Source organism: Atheta coriaria, unplaced genomic scaffold (assembly GCF_025399875.1).
Source record: "Atheta coriaria isolate IRGN ID8LTWV9N9 unplaced genomic scaffold, Caltech_Dcor_3.1 hic_scaffold_24_pilon, whole genome shotgun sequence".
In the NCBI taxonomy this organism is placed as follows: domain Eukaryota; kingdom Metazoa; phylum Arthropoda; class Insecta; order Coleoptera; family Staphylinidae; genus Dalotia; species Dalotia coriaria.
Window position 1 is genome coordinate 10,682 of NW_027045466.1, and position 21,320 is coordinate 32,001.

General features: G+C 42.9%; 2 protein-coding genes across 3 annotated transcripts; one reads left to right on the forward strand and one right to left on the reverse strand.

Annotated features, from left to right (window-relative positions):
* Positions 1–200: 200 nt before the first annotated feature.
* Positions 201–2,493, reverse strand: LOC135802442 (myrosinase 1-like). 2 transcript variants are annotated; one of them, XM_065316024.1, is made up of 7 exons: positions 2,287–2,493; positions 1,998–2,230; positions 1,372–1,944; positions 1,229–1,323; positions 722–1,168; positions 558–664; positions 201–497 (listed from the first exon to the last, which is right to left on the reverse strand). In XM_065316024.1, exons 2-7 carry the CDS (start codon positions 2,155–2,157, stop codon positions 359–361), a joined length of 1,521 nt encoding a protein of 506 aa, XP_065172096.1. In that variant the 5' UTR covers positions 2,158–2,230; positions 2,287–2,493; the 3' UTR covers positions 201–358. The 2 variants fall into 2 exon arrangements, with proteins under 2 accessions (XP_065172096.1, XP_065172095.1); XM_065316023.1 differs by having other exon boundaries at positions 2,281–2,493.
* A 2,819-nt stretch (positions 2,494–5,312) lies between these two features.
* Positions 5,313–6,166, forward strand: LOC135802441 (putative nuclease HARBI1). Its single transcript, XM_065316022.1, has 3 exons — positions 5,313–5,375; positions 5,435–5,582; positions 5,642–6,166. The coding sequence occupies exons 2-3, from the start codon at positions 5,577–5,579 to the stop codon at positions 6,164–6,166; spliced, it is 531 nt and encodes a 176-aa protein (XP_065172094.1). The 5' UTR covers positions 5,313–5,375; positions 5,435–5,576.
* The last annotated feature ends 15,154 nt before the right edge of the window (positions 6,167–21,320 follow it).

The window sequence follows — 21,320 nt, forward strand, 5'->3', positions numbered from 1 at the left end:
GTTGTCGTGTGAGCGATCGTCTTGGGGGCAAATGTCCGGTCACGACCCCATATATATCCACCTTGAACTTAATGCTTAGGTCTTATCAAAGTAACTATCTACCTATAACATACAAATGTTTTTAGTTTTGTTTAAACATTTAATAACATATTACACTGTAGGTAAAAGTCAAACCAAGCAAACATTATTATTATCTCTTTTTAATATGTACTAATGGAAATACTACATGTTTAACCTTGGTGAACGTTTTAAAAACACGATTCAGTCGTCAACATACACTTTACATTTCAAAAACGGGGTCCGCTGTTTAACTAGTTGAATATTATTGTGATAAAAATGTAAGTGAATTCTAAGTGTATTAAATGGATTTTTCAAAACTAAGACATCTGGGGAGGGTACCAAACCTAATAATATTTCTATAAGCATACATGGATTTTTTAGGCGTTCGTTTCCTCTTCGGGTCATTAAAATCTACGTGGAACATTCCAAATCGCAATCTAAAATAAACACAATTGTAAAAATGTGTACATATAAGTATTTGAAACTAAGTTTCCTACGTATAGCCGTCATGCCATTCAAAATTATCCATAAAAGACCAAGATGTATATTTCGTCACATTACATTTATCTATGACGATTGCTTTCAAGATTTCCGTCAGATATAGCTATCAAAAGACTAATTATTATAAATCTATTAAAATGCACAATTTATATTAGCATACGTTAGTGTAACTAACTCTGTCGTGATCATCAATGTACTCAGAGTGGTCCCCAGCATAACCATTCTCGGTGATATAAACTATCGGATTGTTATAGGTGTCCCTAATGTAAAGTAGTAATTTCCTTAAACCTTGCGGTACCACTTTAAAATGATTTCTTGCTGATTTAGGCCACTTTGGATCAAATGAAATGTCAAAACTTCTATCGATTTCGTAACTCGTCATTTCACTTGCTTTTTCTGACATGGGCATTGATGCTAGTTTACTTGTATAATGATTTAACCCTAAAAAATCGGCACTGCCTTGAAGAATTGCTTTTTCTTTAGTGGTAAAACGTGGTAGACGAGATTCCTTGAAACCCTGCTGTTTACTGTTGTAATCTATTCTTTTACGCATGAATAAGGGATAATCGCCAGTTTGAGAAAATATGGGATGTGCCAGCCAGTCAAACTAATAAATAATGTTTTTGATTAAAATTTTGCTGGTTTAAAATTATACCTAAATATTTACGCCAGTAATTATAGCACGCATAGCAGCCATCTTGTCATTTGCAGTATTTGTTGCCGGGAAATACCAGGGCGAATCAATTGACAAACCCACAATTCCTAAACATGATATAAATAGTGTTTTTGTTAATTAAATTTAAAGCTTACCTTTTTGATGTATAAAATCTTTTTTATAAATGCGATAAGCTCTTCCATGTGCAAGTAACATATAATGTGCACATAAATAAGTTCCTATTCCTGATAAAGATGCAAATGGAGCAAGACTTTTCTTGTCATATGCCGAAACACAATACATACTAATTTCATTAAATGTAATCCAAGTTTTAACACGATCGCCAAACAAACTGAAACAAGTTCTTGCAAATTGTAAATAATATTCAATAGTGAGTTTGTTTGTCCATCCTCCAAGATCTTGTAAACTCTGCGGTAAATCCCAATGAAAAATGGTTACCATCGGATCGATGTTGTGTGCGATTAATTTGTCAATGACTTCGTTATAATACCGCACGCCATCTGGATTGATAAAGTTGTTGCCTGCGTTTGGTAATAAACGGGTCCAACTGATCGAAAAGCGATAAAAACTTACATTGAGCAGCTGTAAATTTGCAATGTCCACGTCGATTTGATTATAGGAATCGCATGCAATGTCGCCATTACTGCGATCTATAATACTTTCAAAATTGTTGTGTGTTGCAAAGTCCCAAATACTTGGAGTCTTACCTAGATTAAATTATAATCAAATATTTTTGTTTTTCGATCTACGAGTATCTTACCGGAAACATTCCATGCGCCTTCAATTTGATACGCAGATGTAGCCGTGCCAAATTTAAACCCAGGTGGAAAAGTACATAACGTTGTGTTTTGCATAGTTTTCTGAACAACCAAAATAATACCAAAACAGAATACTTGAAGGAGATACTTGTAGTTAAACATATTAATGGTACGACATTCACAATATTCAAAACAAGTAAATAAGTATAAGTAAGTTTCTAGTCCGTCTTCATAACTAAAAACAACTACTACTTCAGTAATACTTTGCATTATATTTATTTATACCTTTACAGTGCAGTACTGCATTTTAATTGGTGCTCCGATTGTAGTATTACAATCGAATTCTTTTATATTGGGATTGTACTGTGTGACTTTTTGTTATCATTTTTACTGTTGTAAGTGGGTAAATTGTATATTTGTGATTTATATCCATACATTTTTTGTTCTTTCAAGAATTTACAAATGATTTATTTTCATGGGATTTTCAGACGTGGTATATGCGAGAAAGGTAGCAATTGTGTAATAAATATAAGTTCCTCATTATTTTTTTTATTTAACTTTACTTTTGCAATTTTATATTTTGCCTACGTATTGTGATCAATCATTATCGATTACTATCTTCCGAAAAATGACTGCACTATTCCCCGATCTCCTTGACAAACCACTTTAGTTGCAAGCAATCTTACACCACGATCTTACGGTATTGAACAATTCAATATAAACACTTCAAAACGAAATTGCAATTGTAAGTAAATATGATTTTTGGTATCAGCATACGTTCCACTGTATATTATTATTTTATTGACGACAGCAGCCATTACAATATTGGCTAATCATTATATTGATTTATACAAATATAATAATCAGTAGACTTGAACACCTTCGCAAAAAGTACGTTCCAAGAATAAGACTTACAAAATGTTTATCCATAAAAACGCAATAAGTATAGCTTTATAAAAGTTACCTGATTAAATTAGAGTATTAAAGTAGAATCTGTAACGGCATGTAACGACCCGACGTTTAGTACGTCAAATCCTAGTACGACCATCAAATCCAAAAAAATCACCTTCTTTAAAAGTTAGAAAAGATACACTAATTCCATCATAATGTTTATGTTGTTTACTTTGAAAAACTTAGGTGTAAATTTATAAAAATGCCATAGACAAAATAATGTTCCAATAATTCTTACCAACGATTTTGATGTAAAATACTCCGTATAAAAGACCCAGCAACATAATACAGACGCATGTACAAAAATGACACATTATCCGATCTGTTTAAGAAGAATTTCACTCAATGCATTTGGCGAGATCTGCACAATTAACATAGCCGTTGCATTGATGCATCAACAAGAAGTGTTTGACCTCCAAGGCAGAAAAGTACTCATAAAGTACGCTGAGAGCAAGGTCATTAAATTCCATTGTCGCAGGAATATCGTAGATAGTATGCAACAAACTGTTAACAATATTTCCCCACACAAGGATAGTAACAGAAAACGTGTACTAAATCTAAATTAATGGAAAAATAATTGTAATAAGCTCTAACCCAAAAAAACGTATTAGTAATATGTAAATATCCAGTATTCATTTCTTTAGTGAGATTAAACTCTGCACTTTCTCTCGCTATAATTCATTGGCAACTTATGTCGCCAAATCAAGAATCAACAAGACAGCCTGTCTGCAACATGAGATTTTCGAAAGCTGGACGTACCAAATTTAATCCAAGCATGTAAAACATTAGTAGCGGTTTCACGGTTACAATTTTTCTGATATAACACCATGTATCACCCCAAGACGTGGACTTAAACGTATTACCTGTATTAGTTGACAGCTGATTGAGATTTTCATCGACACTAGCGGTATCATCAGTTATACTTATTTGATCATCTTTGCCAATTTGAATAATTATTTCGGTTTTCGTCATACTTCAAACTGGCGTTAATTTTAGTTTAAGGTAAAGTATTCCTTTGCACATTTTTAGCAATATTTAACCATGTGTGATGTGAGATTAACACTTGACTATTGAAACACAATACAATTTTAAAAATACGAATTTTTAAAAAAGTCGATTTCTCTCATTTACAATAATTTTTATCTCAGCTTCTATACAACTTAAAACCGCCTACCGCCTGCGATTTCAAAGCAAAAATCAAAAAAAAATCTAAATCGTCTAAAATATATCAAAAAAATATATTCAAATTATAGACCCAAGAAATCTAAAAGATTCAAACACCCGACAATTGATACAAAATGAATTAACAGGAAAGCTAAGAAAAATAAGCCCCATTTGCATAACAGATATTGTATAAAATGTATTTAGAAACTTGTTATGAATTTAGTTAGTTTAACCTAACCTAACCTAACAGTGCAAGTATGCAGTTATAAAAAATGTAACTGACTCAAGATTGTGGTGTGTGTAATCTGGTCCCGGTGTTATGGTAAATGAGGCTACTGAAGTGGATGCGTATATGTGTCTCGCCTCCCTCTTACGAATGGCTTCCTGGAAGTTATGGTGTTATTCTGAGCAGCACCCGAAGTGCCGTACTGTCGAACGAAGGCAAATTGCAATTCTGAGTGCCCAACGGAGGTCTTTTGGAGGGTTCGGGTCGCCTCAATTTTTCGAGCAGCTTGAGGGTGCCGATAGCTTTCGTAACATGTTATACGCATGCGCTGCTCTCTTGGCGCGGGTGAAACTGCCTTACCGCAGCTCTTCGTTCTCACTCGCACCCGCACTCGTTGTCGGCTGTCTCAGTCTGCCTATTCATCGAAATTGGAAAAGTGGAATATTTTGACGAGCCGTGTGCTCAGCAGATGTGAAAAAAGATGACGCGTTATTTTGGCGGTATTTCCAAAATACAGTACAGTACAGTTTTCTACTTTCAAAATGGAAAACCTATTAATTGTGACATTTTTGCTTGAAGCGGACTATAGGAGGTAAGAAAATATAAAATAATCAAAACGATTTGTTACACGCATTGTAATTTAAGAAATTATATGAGACTCCAACGTCGTCGGCTGCGCGATTCGAGCAATCCATTGGAAATTCCGCCGAGACAATTTCGACAATTGTTTAGATTTGATGTGGATGCTGTTGTTGCTTTTATGGCCGAAATTGGGCCATATTTAAAAATGGATGGTATCCCCAAATTATGCAAGGTAAACTTTCACATTATACACAAACTGTACAGCTTAAATATTTGACTTCAGTTTTTAGCTACTTTAAGATTTCTGGCAACTGGGGCATACCAGAACAACATTGGCTCATGTGTCTGGTCATCATTGAGCCAAAGTTCAAGTAACGGATGCAGCTGTCTGCCATTTATTTCGGAAGTATGTGGAGTTTCCCATTTGTGCAGAAGCTCAACTGGCAGTTAAAGAAGGGTATACAATTGATTTAAATTTATTATATATATATATGTTTGTTATTAATTATATTGTAGGTTTTTCGATAAATATGAAATTCGTGGTGTGATTGGAGCCATTGATGGTACACATGTGGAAATTGTCGCTCCAGCGTCAACAAATTTCGACGATCCGCCACATGTGTACATTAATAGGAAGGGCAGACATTCTATCAATGTTATGCTGGTAAGTGGAACATACATCATATATATCTTGGTAATTTACATTGTGAGATGTACTTTCAGATTGTGGATTCCAACGGAGTTATAACAGCCTGTTCGGCAAGGATGCCAGGATCAGTTCATGATGCTGCGATCTGGCATATGACCTCAATTCGAAAATTACTGAAACGCCAGTTTGAGGGAGGTGTGCAGCGGACTTATTTAATTGGGGATAGTGGCTATCCTTTGGAACCGTGGCTGTTCACACCGTTCCACAACCCACAGAACCCCAATGAAGTTAGATTCAACACGTTACTAACGTCGGCGAGGAATGTTGTGGAACGGGTGAACGGGGTTCTGAAGGGACGGTTTCGGTGCCTACTGAGGCATCGTACCTTACATTATAATCCCCGGAGGTCATCCAGAATTATATCCACGTGCTGCATATTGCATAATTTTGCAGCGCGGCGGAATATGGATGACGTGGACGTCATGCCTGGCGCGCCTGACGCACCTGACCCAGCTGAACATACAATACAAGAAGACCGACATTTGTTGGATAAAGGTAAAGAAATTAGGAATAGGTATATTATAGAAAACTTTGAATAAATTAGATATTAAATATAAATATAAATTAAAATTGTTTTGAATCTCATTCATTTATTTATTTCTAACAACTTGCACCAGCTCTCGAATTGCCTCTGTCTGCGCATTGATGGCCTCTGTCTGCGCCTTGATGGCCTCTGTCTGCGCTGTGATGGCGTCAGTAGATTTAGTGCAGGTGGCTATCACCTCCTGGGTGGACATGGCCATCGCTGACGTCCTCCGGGTACTTTTTTGTGGGGTGTCGATGTGGCGCTGTGGGGTCGCGGTCGCTATTGTTGGCTCCAAAAGCATGGAAGCCAAAACGGATGGGGTTTTTGGCTCCTCCTCCGCCTTTGCTACCGGATCTTCCAGAGGGACCCCCTCGTACAAAGGGGCCCCCTCAATTCCGGCAACTGCGGTCGTCGGCGGGCCGCCACCCGTAGCCTTCCGGTGCACTTCCATCCTGCGAAATTTATTTCTGGTGCAATACTTCCAGTCCCCGAAGCGTTTCTTCCACTCCTCACTCGTGAGGACTGGCCCATCGCCGCAGCTATTTAATTTCTTGCTGAGGTCCACCCAGCATTGATTAATGTAATTTGGCGGCATGGTTGGGTTTACGGTGCCACTCCTGAACGTACAATCGCTCTCCATCATGGATAAATAAATATCATATTGCGCGACCGAAGTATTTGTTGCACGTTTACGTTTACTGATAAATAGAGAATAAAGTGTTTATAGAATATAGAATATAGAATAAAGTTTTCTTGTACTTACAACATTTTAACTTGAGAACTTTTCGCGAAAAACTTCTGTGGAATTTGTGTAGTCAGGGTTGTGATTCAAGACGAACTGACCACTCTCCGTTTTTTTTTATTCCAACTACCACCCCAAAAGTGTAGATAAAAGTTGTAGGAGGAGGATAAACGTACATCGCAGATGTGAAAAAAATTAAGCGCAATAAACGATATCCCAAAAAAGAGAGTTACCAGCTATTTTACAACCTCAATGAATTGAACTATATTACTATGAACAATATACTACTCGCATTATAACTACAACTTTCTAATTTTCAAACATTCAAGAAAAAGTCCCACAAATTCCCAAAACATTTTTAACCGTTCGTCATAAAGAAATAAATGCGTATCAACTGAAAAACTTATTTAAGGCACTATTAAAAAAAATATATAGATTAAAATATTTGAATATAAAAGAATAAATTTGAAACACGTTCAAAAAATAGAAATAATAAGTATTAATACATAATTGATGCATATTTGGATAATTGAAGAACCCATAGATTTGAAACTCGCGCGCTTTCTGTCAATTTCTATCGTGCAGCTGGGTTGACTTTAGGTAAAGTTACAGATGAGCGCACAGAATACCACTTAAGGCCGATCCATAACTTCGCCGTACGAAGCGTCTTGGAGCTTTCGTACGTTCGTTTGTAAAGTGGTGAACACAGAATCGCACCATGATGGTGCTATTCTGAGCAGCACCCGAAGTGCCGTACTGTCGAACGAAAGCAAATTGCGATTCTGAGTGGTCAACGGAGGTCTTTTGGAGGGTTCGGGTCGCCTCTATTTTTCGAGCAGCTTGAGGGTGCCGATAGCCTTCGTAACATGTTATACGCATGCGCTGCTCTCTTGGCGCGGGTGAAACTGCCTTACCGTAACTCTTCGTTCTCACTCGCAACCGCACTCGCTCGTCTGCTGTCTCAGTCTGCCTATTCATCGAAATTGGTAAAGTGGAATATTTTGACGAGCCGTGTGCTCAGCAGATGTGAAAAAAGATGACGCGTTATTTTGGCGGTATTTCCATCAGTTTTGTTCTTTGGTTCTACCACTACTTCCACTACTTAACGTACCTAACCTAACCCACATAACACAATAAAGTAAATTGTCCGAAAGAAAAGGATGGCAAGTGAAGCTATAGAGATAGCAAAACACGGGCCAGAGATTCTTCCGGATGATGGTAAATACGCGTTAACCAAATAATAGAAAAACACCAGGCTCAGATAACATTTATGCAAAGATGATGAAACAAATTGAGGATGATGGTATAGATAAACTAACCAAACTATTCAATCTGATCTATGATTGTGTAGAAATACCAAGAGATTGCCATCAATTATTCATCAATACACTACCAAAACAAAAAAAATGCCAATTGGTGTGAGGAATAGCAAAAGATTAGCTTTATTAGTCATGTACTCAAGACATATCTGAAAATAATTTTGAAGCGCAGAAAGAAATTTTTCAACTTCCACCTATAAAACGTCAGTTTCTCCACGGCATTTAGACCCAAAACGTGGTACTTTATATACGGACGACCAAGCCGTACATCATATTCATTATGTACTTGCATTAATGCACGGGACGGAGCAGCCGCCTGCATATTTGCCTACGGAGCAGCACAAGGCGGTATGAAATGCCATGGGACGTCACTCAAACACGTCAAAGTAGGCGCTGCTGCTGCTCGTATCGGAGCGACACGATATGAATCGAAGCGTCACATGGGCCGGCGCGCGGCATAGATGGTGCGATTCTGTGTTCACCACGTAACGAACGAACGTACGAAAGCTCCGAGACGCTTCTTACGGCCAAGGTATGGTTCGGCCTTAAGTGGTATTCTGTGCGCTCATCTGTAACTTTACCTAAAGTCAACCCCGCTACACGATAGAATTTGCCAGAAAGCGCGCGAGTTTCAAATCTATGGGTTCTTCAATTATCCAAATATGCATCAAATATGTATTAATACTTATTATTTCTATTTCGGTTCTATACTGACGTTTGAATAGTCGCAATCAAAAGTTGTTATTATTCATTGTTTCGATTTTAAATTACATTTTAAGAAACGTAATCGAAAAATATAAATAATCTTTTACATGCTACGTATTTGGCTCATTATCAGCAAATACTTGTGAAAAATTGACAAAATATTCATCTAAAATTTATTGGTTTTACGAGTTTTTTTTTGAATTTGGAATTTTTGCTTGAAAACGTGGAATTTTGCATTTGAAAAATGCAGATACACTCGATGCGTGCCATTCCTTGTCATCTTCATCTTTTTTCACATCTGCTGAGCACACGGCTCGTCAAAATATTCCACTTTACCAATTTCGATGAATAGGCAGACTGAGACAGCAGACAGCGAGTGCGGGTGTGAGTAAGAACGAAGAGCTGCGGTAAGGCAGTTTCAGTCGCGCCAAGAGAGCAGCGCATGCGTATAACATATAACGAAAGCTATCGGCACCCTCAAGCTGCTCGGAAGATTGAGGCGACCCGAACCCTCCAAACCTCCGTTGGCCACTCAGAATCGTAATTTGCGTTAGTTCGACAGTACGGCACTTCGTGTGCTGCTCAGAATCGCACCATAAGTGTGTGAGCAAATTTCGATTATTTACAATACAAAAATTGAAATACAAAAACTGCAACGTGGAACTACTCGTAGAGTGAAAGTAGAAAAAATATCGTAAGCACCTCGTGACTAAACGTGCACTCGCTCTCAATCTCGTCTGTAATGCCCTTGTTTGCCACTTGTTACTTAATATACTATTAGAACACGTGGCACTCTTTCTAATATGCTAGTTTAGTGCAAAGCTGTATGGATATGAAACAAGATATAAATGCTTGTTTCATCGATTACAAAAAGGGGTTTGATCGACTCAAACACGAGTTGTTGATGTGGCCAAGTCACTGGTCCGCCATTGGGAAGAAGCCGGAAATATGCCGTGAGCTGCCAAGGAAAAATACGTTTTCTTGCTTGCAATAATTGCTAGAATTGCAGAAATTTGGTTAACTGCGCTACCGCAAACGCTAACTCAAGTCTAGTATCTACCGCCAAATACATTAATGAGCCGACCAACTGTCTATACGGCACATCAACTGCTTCACTTTCCGCTTCCAACACAACACCTGCTTTGGCTTGCTTTTGAGCGTGTCCTGTCCACAATTCTTGAAACTTCCTTGACCCAATCAGTATCAGCTTCCACAGTGTTTTCTTCCGGGAACACATCCATTACGTCTGAAGATTATGGTACCACTTTATTGATAACTACATTGCGACTAATGATGACCTTCGCAGTTGAGTGTTGGTACAAACGATACTCTTTGGAAGAACACACTACAAGAATCACTTTGTTTGATTTCTTGTCGAACTTTGTTTTGTTTGGATTGTTCGACAGAACATTATCCGTACTTTCGCAGATGTTTAACAACAACAGTTGCTCCCTCAGCTTCACAAAGCTCAACACTTGTCCGGTCGGCGCCATTATTAAATACTACTCTCGGAAAGTAAACTTTGGAGGCATATCTCTCATTAATTTAAAAATTAATAGCAAGTCTGCAACCATCTCAGCAGCAATCATCAAGTTCTGTACAATAATGGTAAGCTCTGCGCAATAACTGGGCACAGACTGCCATTCGAGAAGCCTTATCGAATTCAGTGCCTGACGGAGCAAATATTTATTTGATTCTGTCTGCGCCTTGTACGTAGACTTCATTTTCTTCCAAACCTGTTCCGAGTTCTCACACTCCTTGATACATGCATGATCTTCGTCGTTCAAGCCTCCTGATATGATGCGCTTGGTTTTAGCATCCCTCTTTATCCATTCTCTGATATATGCAAAACTGGTTCCAACGTTCGGACATGCCTCAACCCCTGTTACGATTTCGTATACTCCAACGCTCTCGAGGCACGAAGTAACTTCAAACTTCCATCACTGGTAGTTCAATTTGGATAAGACTGGCATACGTAATTCTTCATGAGTCAACATTGTTCACACCGATAAATGCACGATTCGAAAATAAACGGCCACGATTTTACACTACTCACGCACAACATACACTACTCCCAATAATAAAATAACTTTTATGAAATGCACGTGTTTACTGGGTCCATAACTTATTGCGTAGTAGTTTTAAATTAAACAACAAGCAACAAAATACAAATAATAATAGAGATGTTTATTATATAGTTTAACAAATACACACGCGTGTGAACTTGTTACGAGATGTGATCGAAAAACTCATAAACTTAAGACTTCCTCTAGGCATCCCAAACGCCAAAAAGACGCATCGCCTAGAGACACTAGGATTGGCCAGGCTGTAAGGAACGCCAATCCTAGTCGAGCTACACGTGCGCACAGTCGCACGTCATTTAAAAAGTATTAAATACAACACAAATTAAAAAGAAGGCAAGCAAATACCATCAGACAACAAAGATTATATCAAATAAAATCAACAAATATACTACAATGTTTAACAAACAACAAGGTTTCAGAATGGAAAGATTTGGCAACATCGTTTTTTTGTTATCAGACAGGCGAAAGAAAAATCCCTGGAAATGAATAAAACAGCATACTCATGCTTTGTGGATCTAAAAAAGCCGTTTGCCTGAATTTGTTCACAAGACCACCATTCTTCAGAAAAGAAACGGAGCTGGCATATCCGTAGAACTTGAGTTTTTTTTATTTTTCAAGGTTATATACAGGATGTTATGATAGTATTTTAGGTGAGCAGGGTCGGTTTTATTGTTATGTGCAAGTCTGCTGGGTAGTATTAAGTACGTGCCGTACACTTAACCGGCCCCTTCTACCACCCCCACCCCCATCGCCCCATAAATATTACCAAACAAGGTAGCCTACCTAACCACCACCCAACCCCCACCCCCACCCTCCCTCAAACCACCCCCTTCACCCAACCCACTAATCAAATAACTAAGCTTCCAAACTTTGCATTGCTAAATTTTCATTATTACAAATCATGCGACTTGCCCTGTATTCTATATAGTTTCGTTCAGTCGTGTGCGCGCGGAGAAGCACGATCATGCTCCGAGCTTTGAACGTGCGCCTGCGCATTCCACAAGTCCGAGAAATGTGCCAAGCAAGTCTGAGAAATGTGCTTAGCCCAAAGAAACACCCCATCAGACATCTTTGCGACAACAGAAGAAATCTATACCAACAACGAAGTACGATCTAGGATAAATAACGAAGTAACGGAAAAAATCGAAGTAGGAACAGGAATAAGACGGAGAGATTCGCTGTTCTTGTTTAATCTGCTTGGTTATGGAAAAACTAATCAGCAAATCCAGAATTTGGACAGGATTTAAAATGGGAGAGAAGCGCCTACAAATAACAAAATATACTGTTAACGGATCCAATACCATAAATAAACAATTTAATTACGCGTAGCAAATTTATATTTGACCGGATCAAGTCAGTTGAAGTGGAGCGCAGCCTATGAGAATATTTTGTCTGACAGAAGACAGATAGAAAAAGTTTAAGAATATAAAATATAATGTAAAGATAATAGTTATATTAATCGAAAAAACAATAGTTTTACGAGAAGGTGAGTATTAATAATAAAAGTAAATACTGTACTGTACGCTATACCTTCACAAGTTATCGTTGTGAAACGATACTTTATTAAAACCATTGCAAATCAATGCAAGTGTTTGTCAAACGTGATGTGGATAGTTATTACGACCATCAGAGGTATCGTCAGCACACCTACTGTTTTGACAAACATCTGCACTGACTCGCTATGGCTTTATATCCATACATATATTATTTAAATGTCCAGTCGAACTTCATTCCAACTTTCCTTTCTTGCATATTTCCGAAATACCTGAAAGACTTCTTAGCTATATCATATAGCATATAGGGCCGTCGAATGCCAGCGCGGATTCGGGGGAGAATCCGCGGGCCCCGGCAATCGTTAATTTTTTACTAATTTTTTTGTGTTTGCAATTTAAGAGCGATCAGACAGGCCCCGGAAAATTTACCCCAATTGACCACCCCCCTCTCATCGGCCGGATGTGCTACATCCATTATTATAACTCACAGTTTCTATTTCAAAATTGACAAATTTATTTTTATAATTATTGTCACAGAATGACTTTTTATCTGTAAATTAGTTTTGACCATTTATTTTACTTTAGGAAAGAAAAGTGAAACTGGAACATTTCCCAATACACCAAATTGTGAATCTAAACCACTCTCGCACCTATCTGAATACACACTAAAATTTCATCAAAATCGACACACGATTAGAAGATTTATATATATATATGTCGGATATACCTCCTCCTCAACTACATCAACAACACTCCAATTTAAATTACGCGCCATTTATTACAAAGCATTAAGATTAAACAGAACGAATTGAATCGGCGTAACAGGATGAGTTCTGTGTGCGCGCAATTGGAAATTTGAAAAAAAAAAATTATTTATTTTTTTTATGTATTTTAAAACTTAATTATTAATTTTATTGATATGCAATGTAAAAAACGAAAAAAATTTTTTCAATTAATTATAAACGATTAAAAATTGATAAAATTAAAAAAAAAATCATGTGACTGTGAACGCACCACGATTGGCTACCATACTTGTGACACATTCCTGATGTTGATATATTTATGATAACCATTTTTTAAAAATGACCTTCGGTTTAATTCTGCCGAAGTTCGAGGTGCCAAGGCATCGAGGTAAGACTGTTAAAAAATATTATAAATCACAATATTTAAGTATTAATTTTCTATTGAATATAATTACCTATTAAATTAATTTTAGAGCATCACGTGAAAGTTACGGCGACAAAGCTATAGGTTATGTAAAGAATAAATAACTCCGCATGTGGTCTCTAATTCAAAATCTCTATTTTATTCTCTAATTATACAATCTCTATATGTTTCACGTTCTCAACTTCTCCCTTTTTCACTGTCGTCTCTCACACCGCTTCAGTATCCTTCCCCCTTCTAAACGCAGCGCTTGCGCGCAGTCCACCCGACTACGCCACAAGGCCATATTTAACAGTTATGTTCAACTTCGTCGTAAAAATGGCATTTGTATTGTAAAAGGACGTGTATGTCCAGAACATCGAGTTCAAAGCTCAAAGCACTGTGCTTATTATCTCTGTCTCTGAATACTACTATGAGTGAAAACTAACATTATGACGTCACACGCGCTCGGATCTGTTCGGGAGTTGTCGGCGCGTCTTCGGTACTGGATTCAAAAATTAATTTTTATTTTGATATAACTTTTTAATTATAGCGAAAAATAAAAAAAATAAAATTGTTTTGTTATAAAACTTATATATGATCTTTACATTTAAAAAAAAAAAATTCAAAAACCCAATTGCGATTTTGCAATTCATTTTTATATTATAGATAAAGTATCGTTTCACAACGATAACTTGTGAGGGTATCGCGTACAGTACATTGTGTACTTTGCTTACTATTTAGGCGTAGGTTGTATTTTATTAACGATTAACGTAATTTATTAACGAAGATGCTCGGACGAGGTCGAGAGACGCGTGCGGCGTTAAGCGATGCTGGTGGTCAAGAGCGCGGGTCGCCCAGCATCCCTTGCTGAGTACTCTTAGAGCGGTCTGGTCGACGGTGCTCGTGGTTCGTCGGCTTGAGGTGCGGCCTCTTCCGTTGGGGGTTGTAGGTCGAGGATGTTGTGGGCGTTCCGGACTTCGCCGCTAGTTGGCGCCGGAGCCAAGGGCGACTTCACTCCCCCTTCTCGAAGCGAGGTCCGTACGTAGAACCTCTCCAATTGGCTTGCGTGGGACGTGGAGGTCTTCGTCACGACGTTGCCTTCAACGAGGCCCAGTTCGTAAGTCTCGGGACCTGGGGACCGATGAACCACGTAGGGGCTGCTATTCGTAGCCGTGAGCTTATGGCGCGTGGGATGGTGTGGGGGGACACGTTGCTTCACAAGATCGCCAACTTCAAACGCACTTCTTTCGTGCTCCTGGTTGTGACGATCTCGTCGGCTTTCTTTCTCCTCGTTCGACCTCTTAGTCGCATCGGCGCGGGCCACCTCTACCGGCACATTGTCGCAGGCAGCGTCGGATGGCTCAGCGAATTGCAGGAAGCGCTGAGATTGCCGGTAATCCCATTCAGCGTGCAGTTGTAGTTTTCCACCACTGGAGGAAGAAGCGTTGATCACCTTTGACTTGGGTGCTCTACTACTATCAGGCGTAGACCTCGCGCAATCAGGTCGTTCGCCTTCTCACAGAGGCCATTGCCATTGCCCTCAAGTGATGACCAACTACCACTTGGATATACTTCGCTTTGGTGCGTGCAGCTGCAGCTCCCATGACGATGGTGTCGATTGCCCAGATGACCCCTGGACCCGGTGGCGAAGCGATCGGTTGAAGGAGCCCGAGTGGTCGACGGTTAGCGGGCTTCACCAGCTGGCAAGTCGTGCACCCACGATCGTTCGCCTTGATGTGATCGGTGGCATCAGGTCACCAATAGTGTCCGCCCAAGAGGCGCTGTGTCGTCAACACGCCAGGTTGTCCGTGCTCGTCGTGGTAGTGTCGGAGAACCTCGGCGCGGAGTGGAGCCGGTACAAATATTCGATCCAGGCCTCGATGACGATGAATCAAAAGGCCATCTCGCGTTTGTTGGCAGCCTGGGGGCGGATCGTCCACTAGGTCTTGCTCGCGTCGCAAGACGTCGTCATCGTGGAGGAGCGACACTGGCTCCCGTGAGAGAGCGTCAACTACCTCATTAAGTCGTCCGGGTCGATGATGAATAGTGTAGCTGTACACCGACAAGCGAATCGACCAGCGGTACAGTTTGCTTGAGGGGTTCTTCATATTGAAGAGCCACTGAAGTGCCGAATGGTCCGAGTAGGTGTCCACATGCTTGCCGTGCACGTAGACATGGAAGTGTTCCATCGCACTTACATCGCACTCTCAGCATCACATAAGCGGCGGGAGTAGTATGCGACGACACGTCGGTGGCCGTCGTCGTCTGGCTGCATCCGAACAGCTCCAAGACCAACGGTGCTGGCGTCAGTAAAAAGGACCACAGGCTTGTCCGGGCGGTAGATGCTGACTACCGACGTCGAAGTCAAGGCGTTCTTGATTCGTACATTCGTACTGCCCATCGGCGGTGACAAAGGCTGTGAGTGGCACGGACTCTTCGGCGACGGCGATGTGCCAATAGCCCCAGGCCATATCGAGGACGGACATGACGCGGAACTCCGCCAGTTGATCGACGACGTCACGGATGTCCGGTAGTGGCTCACGTTCAGCAACGGTGACTGCATTGAGGGGTCTGTAATCAATACATAAGCGCTTACCACCGGACTTCTTCTCGACGAGAAGAGTGCGTGATGCCCATGGGGACGTGGACTTCCTGATGAGGCCCTTGGACAGCAGCGTGGCGACCTGGTCGCGGATGGCTTCAGCATCTGGCTGGGAGTGCCGGAAGGGCCTGCGGGCGATAGGTGCGGTACCCGGCTCGAGGCGGATGCGGTGAGCCACATCGGGGATGCGGCCGACATCGATATCCTTGGTAACGAAAAGCTGCGGGAAGCGACCCACAATGGTGGAGATGCTAGGCGGCAGCTGGGCATTGGCGATGAGGCAGAGCGTTGGTTGTGGTTGGCCAGGGGTCTGTTGGTGGACCGTGAGCTGGCGAAAGTCGATCTTCAGCCCGAAGACTCGACTCATGCGAAGGCCAATGATCACGTCGCGGGGTGAATTGGCCAACACGTGGACATCGACAGGGTGGCTATCGTTGCCGATGGTGAGGGAGACGGTGGCGGAACCGTCGCTAAGGGTGCGACCGTTCACTTGGAGGACGGCGTTTGCGGTGTGCGGATGGGGCTTGACACTCAAGCGTCTAGCGAGGGTGGCGCTGATGACGTTGATGGTACTCCCGGAGTCAACAACGGCTCTGCTGGGGCAACCGTTGATCCGCACCGCAATATCCAGCAGACCTAGTGAGAGCCGCTCAGGGAGTTTTCCTGAACCGGAACCGCTTCCTCATGTGGCACCTGTTGGGTCGCGTCCTCGGGGTCGTGGTGAGGCTCGGCGGCGATCATTGCTACCGGCGGGTGGGTCCGCCGACGAGGACACTCGCGGTGCCAGTGCCATTGCGTCAGCCCGCTTTCGGCACAGATGCGGCACGCCGCTGGCGGGCGACGGTTTTGATTGCTGGGGCCTGGACTGCGCGCGGGCGACGTCGTCCAACGCTGTGGCGAGGAGACTGCTCGTGGTTGTGCGGGCGGTGGCGCTGGTTTCCCCAGCGTGGCTTGGCCACGTGAAGCCAATCGGCCGCTGTTGGAGTGGCAGCGTTGGAGTGGGGCTACGTCCGTCGCGTACCATTGTAACGCGTCGTCCACGAGGTAGCCCATGAGCATGGCTGACCTCTTGTTGTCCGTTTTGTCGAAACCAATCACTTCAAAAAGGTTCAGCTATAATTCGGCGCGGATGACGGTCTGATGTCCAGAATACTTTTCGAGAGCGGGTGCAACCATCTTGGGACGCGTGCTTCTTCCGGATCGCAGGTCAATTTTGAAATCTTTTTGTATCGCAATCCTACCGTCTGCGCCAAATTTGATGCGTAGGTTGTATTTTAATAACAATTAACGTAATTTATTAACCAAGATGCTCGGCCGAGGTCAAGAGACGCGCGCGGCATTGAGCGATGCTGGTGGTCCAGAGCGCGAGTCGCCCAGCATCCGTTGCTGAGCACCCTTAGCGCGGTCAGGTCGGCGGTGCTCGTGGCTCGTCGGCTTGAGGTGCGGCCTCTTCCGTTTGGGGTTGTAGGTCGCGAATGTTGTGGGCGTTCCGGACTTCGCCGCTAGTGGGCGCCGGAGCCAATGGCGATGTATTGTTTGTTTGTTTTCCACGGCAAACGCGCTAACCTTACACATATAAACAGCGATATCAGTGTCATTTCACTTACAGTCATTGTGGCAATAGATCGTCATTATTAAAACTTGAGTTTGTGTTTTTCCTTAACTATAAAAACTCAATAGTGTCGGAGAATCTCGGCACGGAGTGGGGCCGGTACAAACATTCGATTCTGGCCTCGATGGCGATGAATCAAAAGGCCATCTCGCGTTCGTTGGCAGCCTGGGGGCGGATCGTCCAGTAGGTCTTGCTCGCGTCGCAAGACATCATCATCCATGAGGAGCGACACTGGCTCTCGTGAGAGAGCGTCAGCTATCTCATTAAATCGTCCGAGTCGATGATGAATAGCTGTACACCTACAAGCGGATTGACCATCGGTACAGTTTGCTTGAAGGATTCTTCATGTTGAAGAGCCACTGCAGCGCCGAATGATCCGAGCAGATGTCCACATGCTTGCTGTGCACGTAGTCATGGAAGTGCTCCATCGCACTTAGGACAGCCAAGCACTCGAGCTCGCTGGCGCTGCAGCGACTCTCTGCATCACATAAGCAGCGGGAGTAGTATGCGACGACACGCCGGTGGCCGTCGTCGTCTGGCTGCATCAGAACAGCTCCAAGACCAATGGTGCTGGCGTCAGTAAAAAGGACCACAGGCTTGTCCGGGCGGTAGATGCTGACTACCGGCGTCGAAGTCAAGGCGTTCTTGATGGCTTCGAACGCGGCATCTTGCTCGGCGCCCCAGGAGTCGGTGATGTTGTCGGCAAACTCCTTCCTGGTGAGCCTGGTGAGGGGTTCGGCGACTCGTGCGTAGTCATCAACAAAGCGACGGTAAAAATTGGCAATCTCAAGATTCCGCAACCGCAACAACTTTTGCTGGGGTAGGGCGAACCTTCCCTGCCTCACTTTTCCTGGCGGAGGCGAACGTTGGCGGCTGCGAGGCGGGTGAACACCTCCTCCAAGAGGGCATCGTGCTGCTGCTGCGTCGGCTCGTGAACAATAACGTCGTCCAGGTACATGATGCGGCCGACCTCGATATCCTCGGTAGCGAAAAGCTGCGGGAAGCGACCCACAATGGTGGAGATGCTAGCCGGCAGCTGGGCATCGGCAACGAGGCAGAGCGTTGGTTGTGGTTGTCAGTGGACCGTGAGCTGGCGAAAGTCGATCTTCAACCCGAAGACTCGACTAGTGCGAAGGCCAATGATCACGTCGCGGGGTGAATTGGCCAACACGTGGACATCGACAGTGTGGCTGTCGTTGCCGATGGTGAGGGAGACGGTGGCGGAACCGTCGCTAAGGGTGCGACCGTTCACTTGGAGGACGGCGATTGCGGTGTGCGGACGGGGCTTGACATTCAAGCGTCTAGCGAGGGTGGCGCTGATGATGTTGATGGTGCCCCCGGAGTCAACAACGGCTCTACTGGGGCAACCGTTGATCCGCACCGCAATATCCAGCAGACCTAGTGACGGTCGCTCAGGAAGTTTTCCCGAACCGGAACCGCTTCCTCATGTGGCACCTGTTGGGTCGCGTTCTCGAGGTCGTGGTGAGGCTTGGCGGCGAACATTGCTACCGGCTGCTGGGTCCGCCGACGAAGACACTCGCGGTACCAGTGCCATTGCGTCAGCTTGCTGTCGGCACAGATGCGGCACGCCGCTGGCGGGCGACGGTTTTGGTTGCTGGGCTCTGGACCGCGCGCGGGCGTCGACGTCCAACGCTGTGGCGAGGAGACTGCTCGTGGTTGTGCGGGCGGTGGCGCTGGTTTCCCCAGCATGGCTTCCAACTGCATGGCCACGTGAAGCCAATCGGTCGCTGTTGGAGTGGCAGCGCACAGCAAATAGCCGCGGTAACACGTCGGCATCCCCTCAGTCAGTTGCGCCACAACGTGAGTCTCCTCAATGGCGACCATCCGTAGTACCCGCATTTTGTCATTGTAGTAGGACTCTACTGATTCCGAGGATCCTTTGATGCGGCGCTGAGCCTGCACCAGCGGGTCGGCCACTGGCCGGCCAAACCGCGCGATTAATTTTTGACGGACCTCCGCCCATGTAATCGAGCCCTATTAGGAAATCCAGAAAAATGACAACATTAGATGACACAGTGTCAGAAGTGGATTTCTGATGGACGATCGAAGAAGAGTATTCCTCAGAGCAACACTGTGAGTACCAATGTAGCCTTGAATGTCACCAATGAACATATGCTTCAAATGGAGACCAGTTCATCGGCAGATATAGGATGATGGATCGACAATGGAGCGATGAAGCACGAAGCTGAAAGAAAGTCACATTTTAAAGTTGATTTACCATTGAGAGTCATCGAGTATGAAAGTCAAGATGAGATCACAAAACATGACGATAGTGATCGTTTGACTCTGAAGAAGCCCCAGTATTTTGATGATAACGCTATGACAATAGATCAGTTCGTGAATCAAGTGACTGAAGATCCTGAGACCTTTGAAGATTCCTTGAGGAGTGAGAATTCAGCTCAGTGGGAGAAAGCCATGGATTGTGAAATCGCTTTTGTGAAAGAAAATAAGTCTTGGATTTTGATAGATCTTCCACCAGGTGCAAAGGCAATTCCATGTAAGGGGGTCTTCCGGCTGAAAAATAATCCAGATGGGAGCATTGACAAGTTCAAAGCAAGACTTGTAATCAAGGGATTCCTTCGTTCGGTTCTCAGTATTGCAGCAAATGAGAAAATGTGCCTGACACAGTTTGACGTGTCGACATCCTTCTTGTACGGGGACCTTGAGGAAACAGTCTACATGAGGTAACCAGAAGGTTATGAGGATGGAACCAACAAGGTTTGCTTACTGAAAAAGTATTTAAATGGACTTAAGGAAGCACATAGCTGTTGGAACAAGCGTATTGGAGTTTATTGGAGTTCGCTCAACCAAGCGTGGTTTCTGTAATTTTGAGCAACATCTGGAAACACCCTTTTGAATAAGTTCATCTTTTGATCGAGTTAACTGACAAAAACTTTGAGGAAAGTTAATGCAGCCAATCAACATGTCTATAGGTAATTTGCCATTACCAATGTCCATGAGTTGTTTAGAGAATATATCTCCAGATGGGTCATTTTGCAACTCAACATCCATATTCTTGCTTAAATGTAATAGCTTGACATGTTTCCACAAATTGGAGGACTTTAAACATGCATTTAGTTCATCAGCTGGCGTTGATCTGATTTTAATTTTTGTCTAAAGACTCTGGCTGTAATATCATGACGATCAATGGGTGATTGCCCAGGGAATAACTCTTGGTCGATTTCTGTTCTGCGGGGATTACATGTGAATGTGATGAACAAATCAGCTGTACCATAATGACAACATGGCATCTTGAGCATATTCGTGCATATGTCGAGGGCTTCCGTATGTTGCTGGAAGAATAGTCATCCGACCAACATTCTGGGCATTTCCATCAGTATTAATCGCATCTCGAAGGTGAATTTACTCTTCAGATCGGAGTTTGCTCTGTGTTAGAAATACTTTGCTCATACAAGAGGCACCATCTATTAGATGATTGAAGT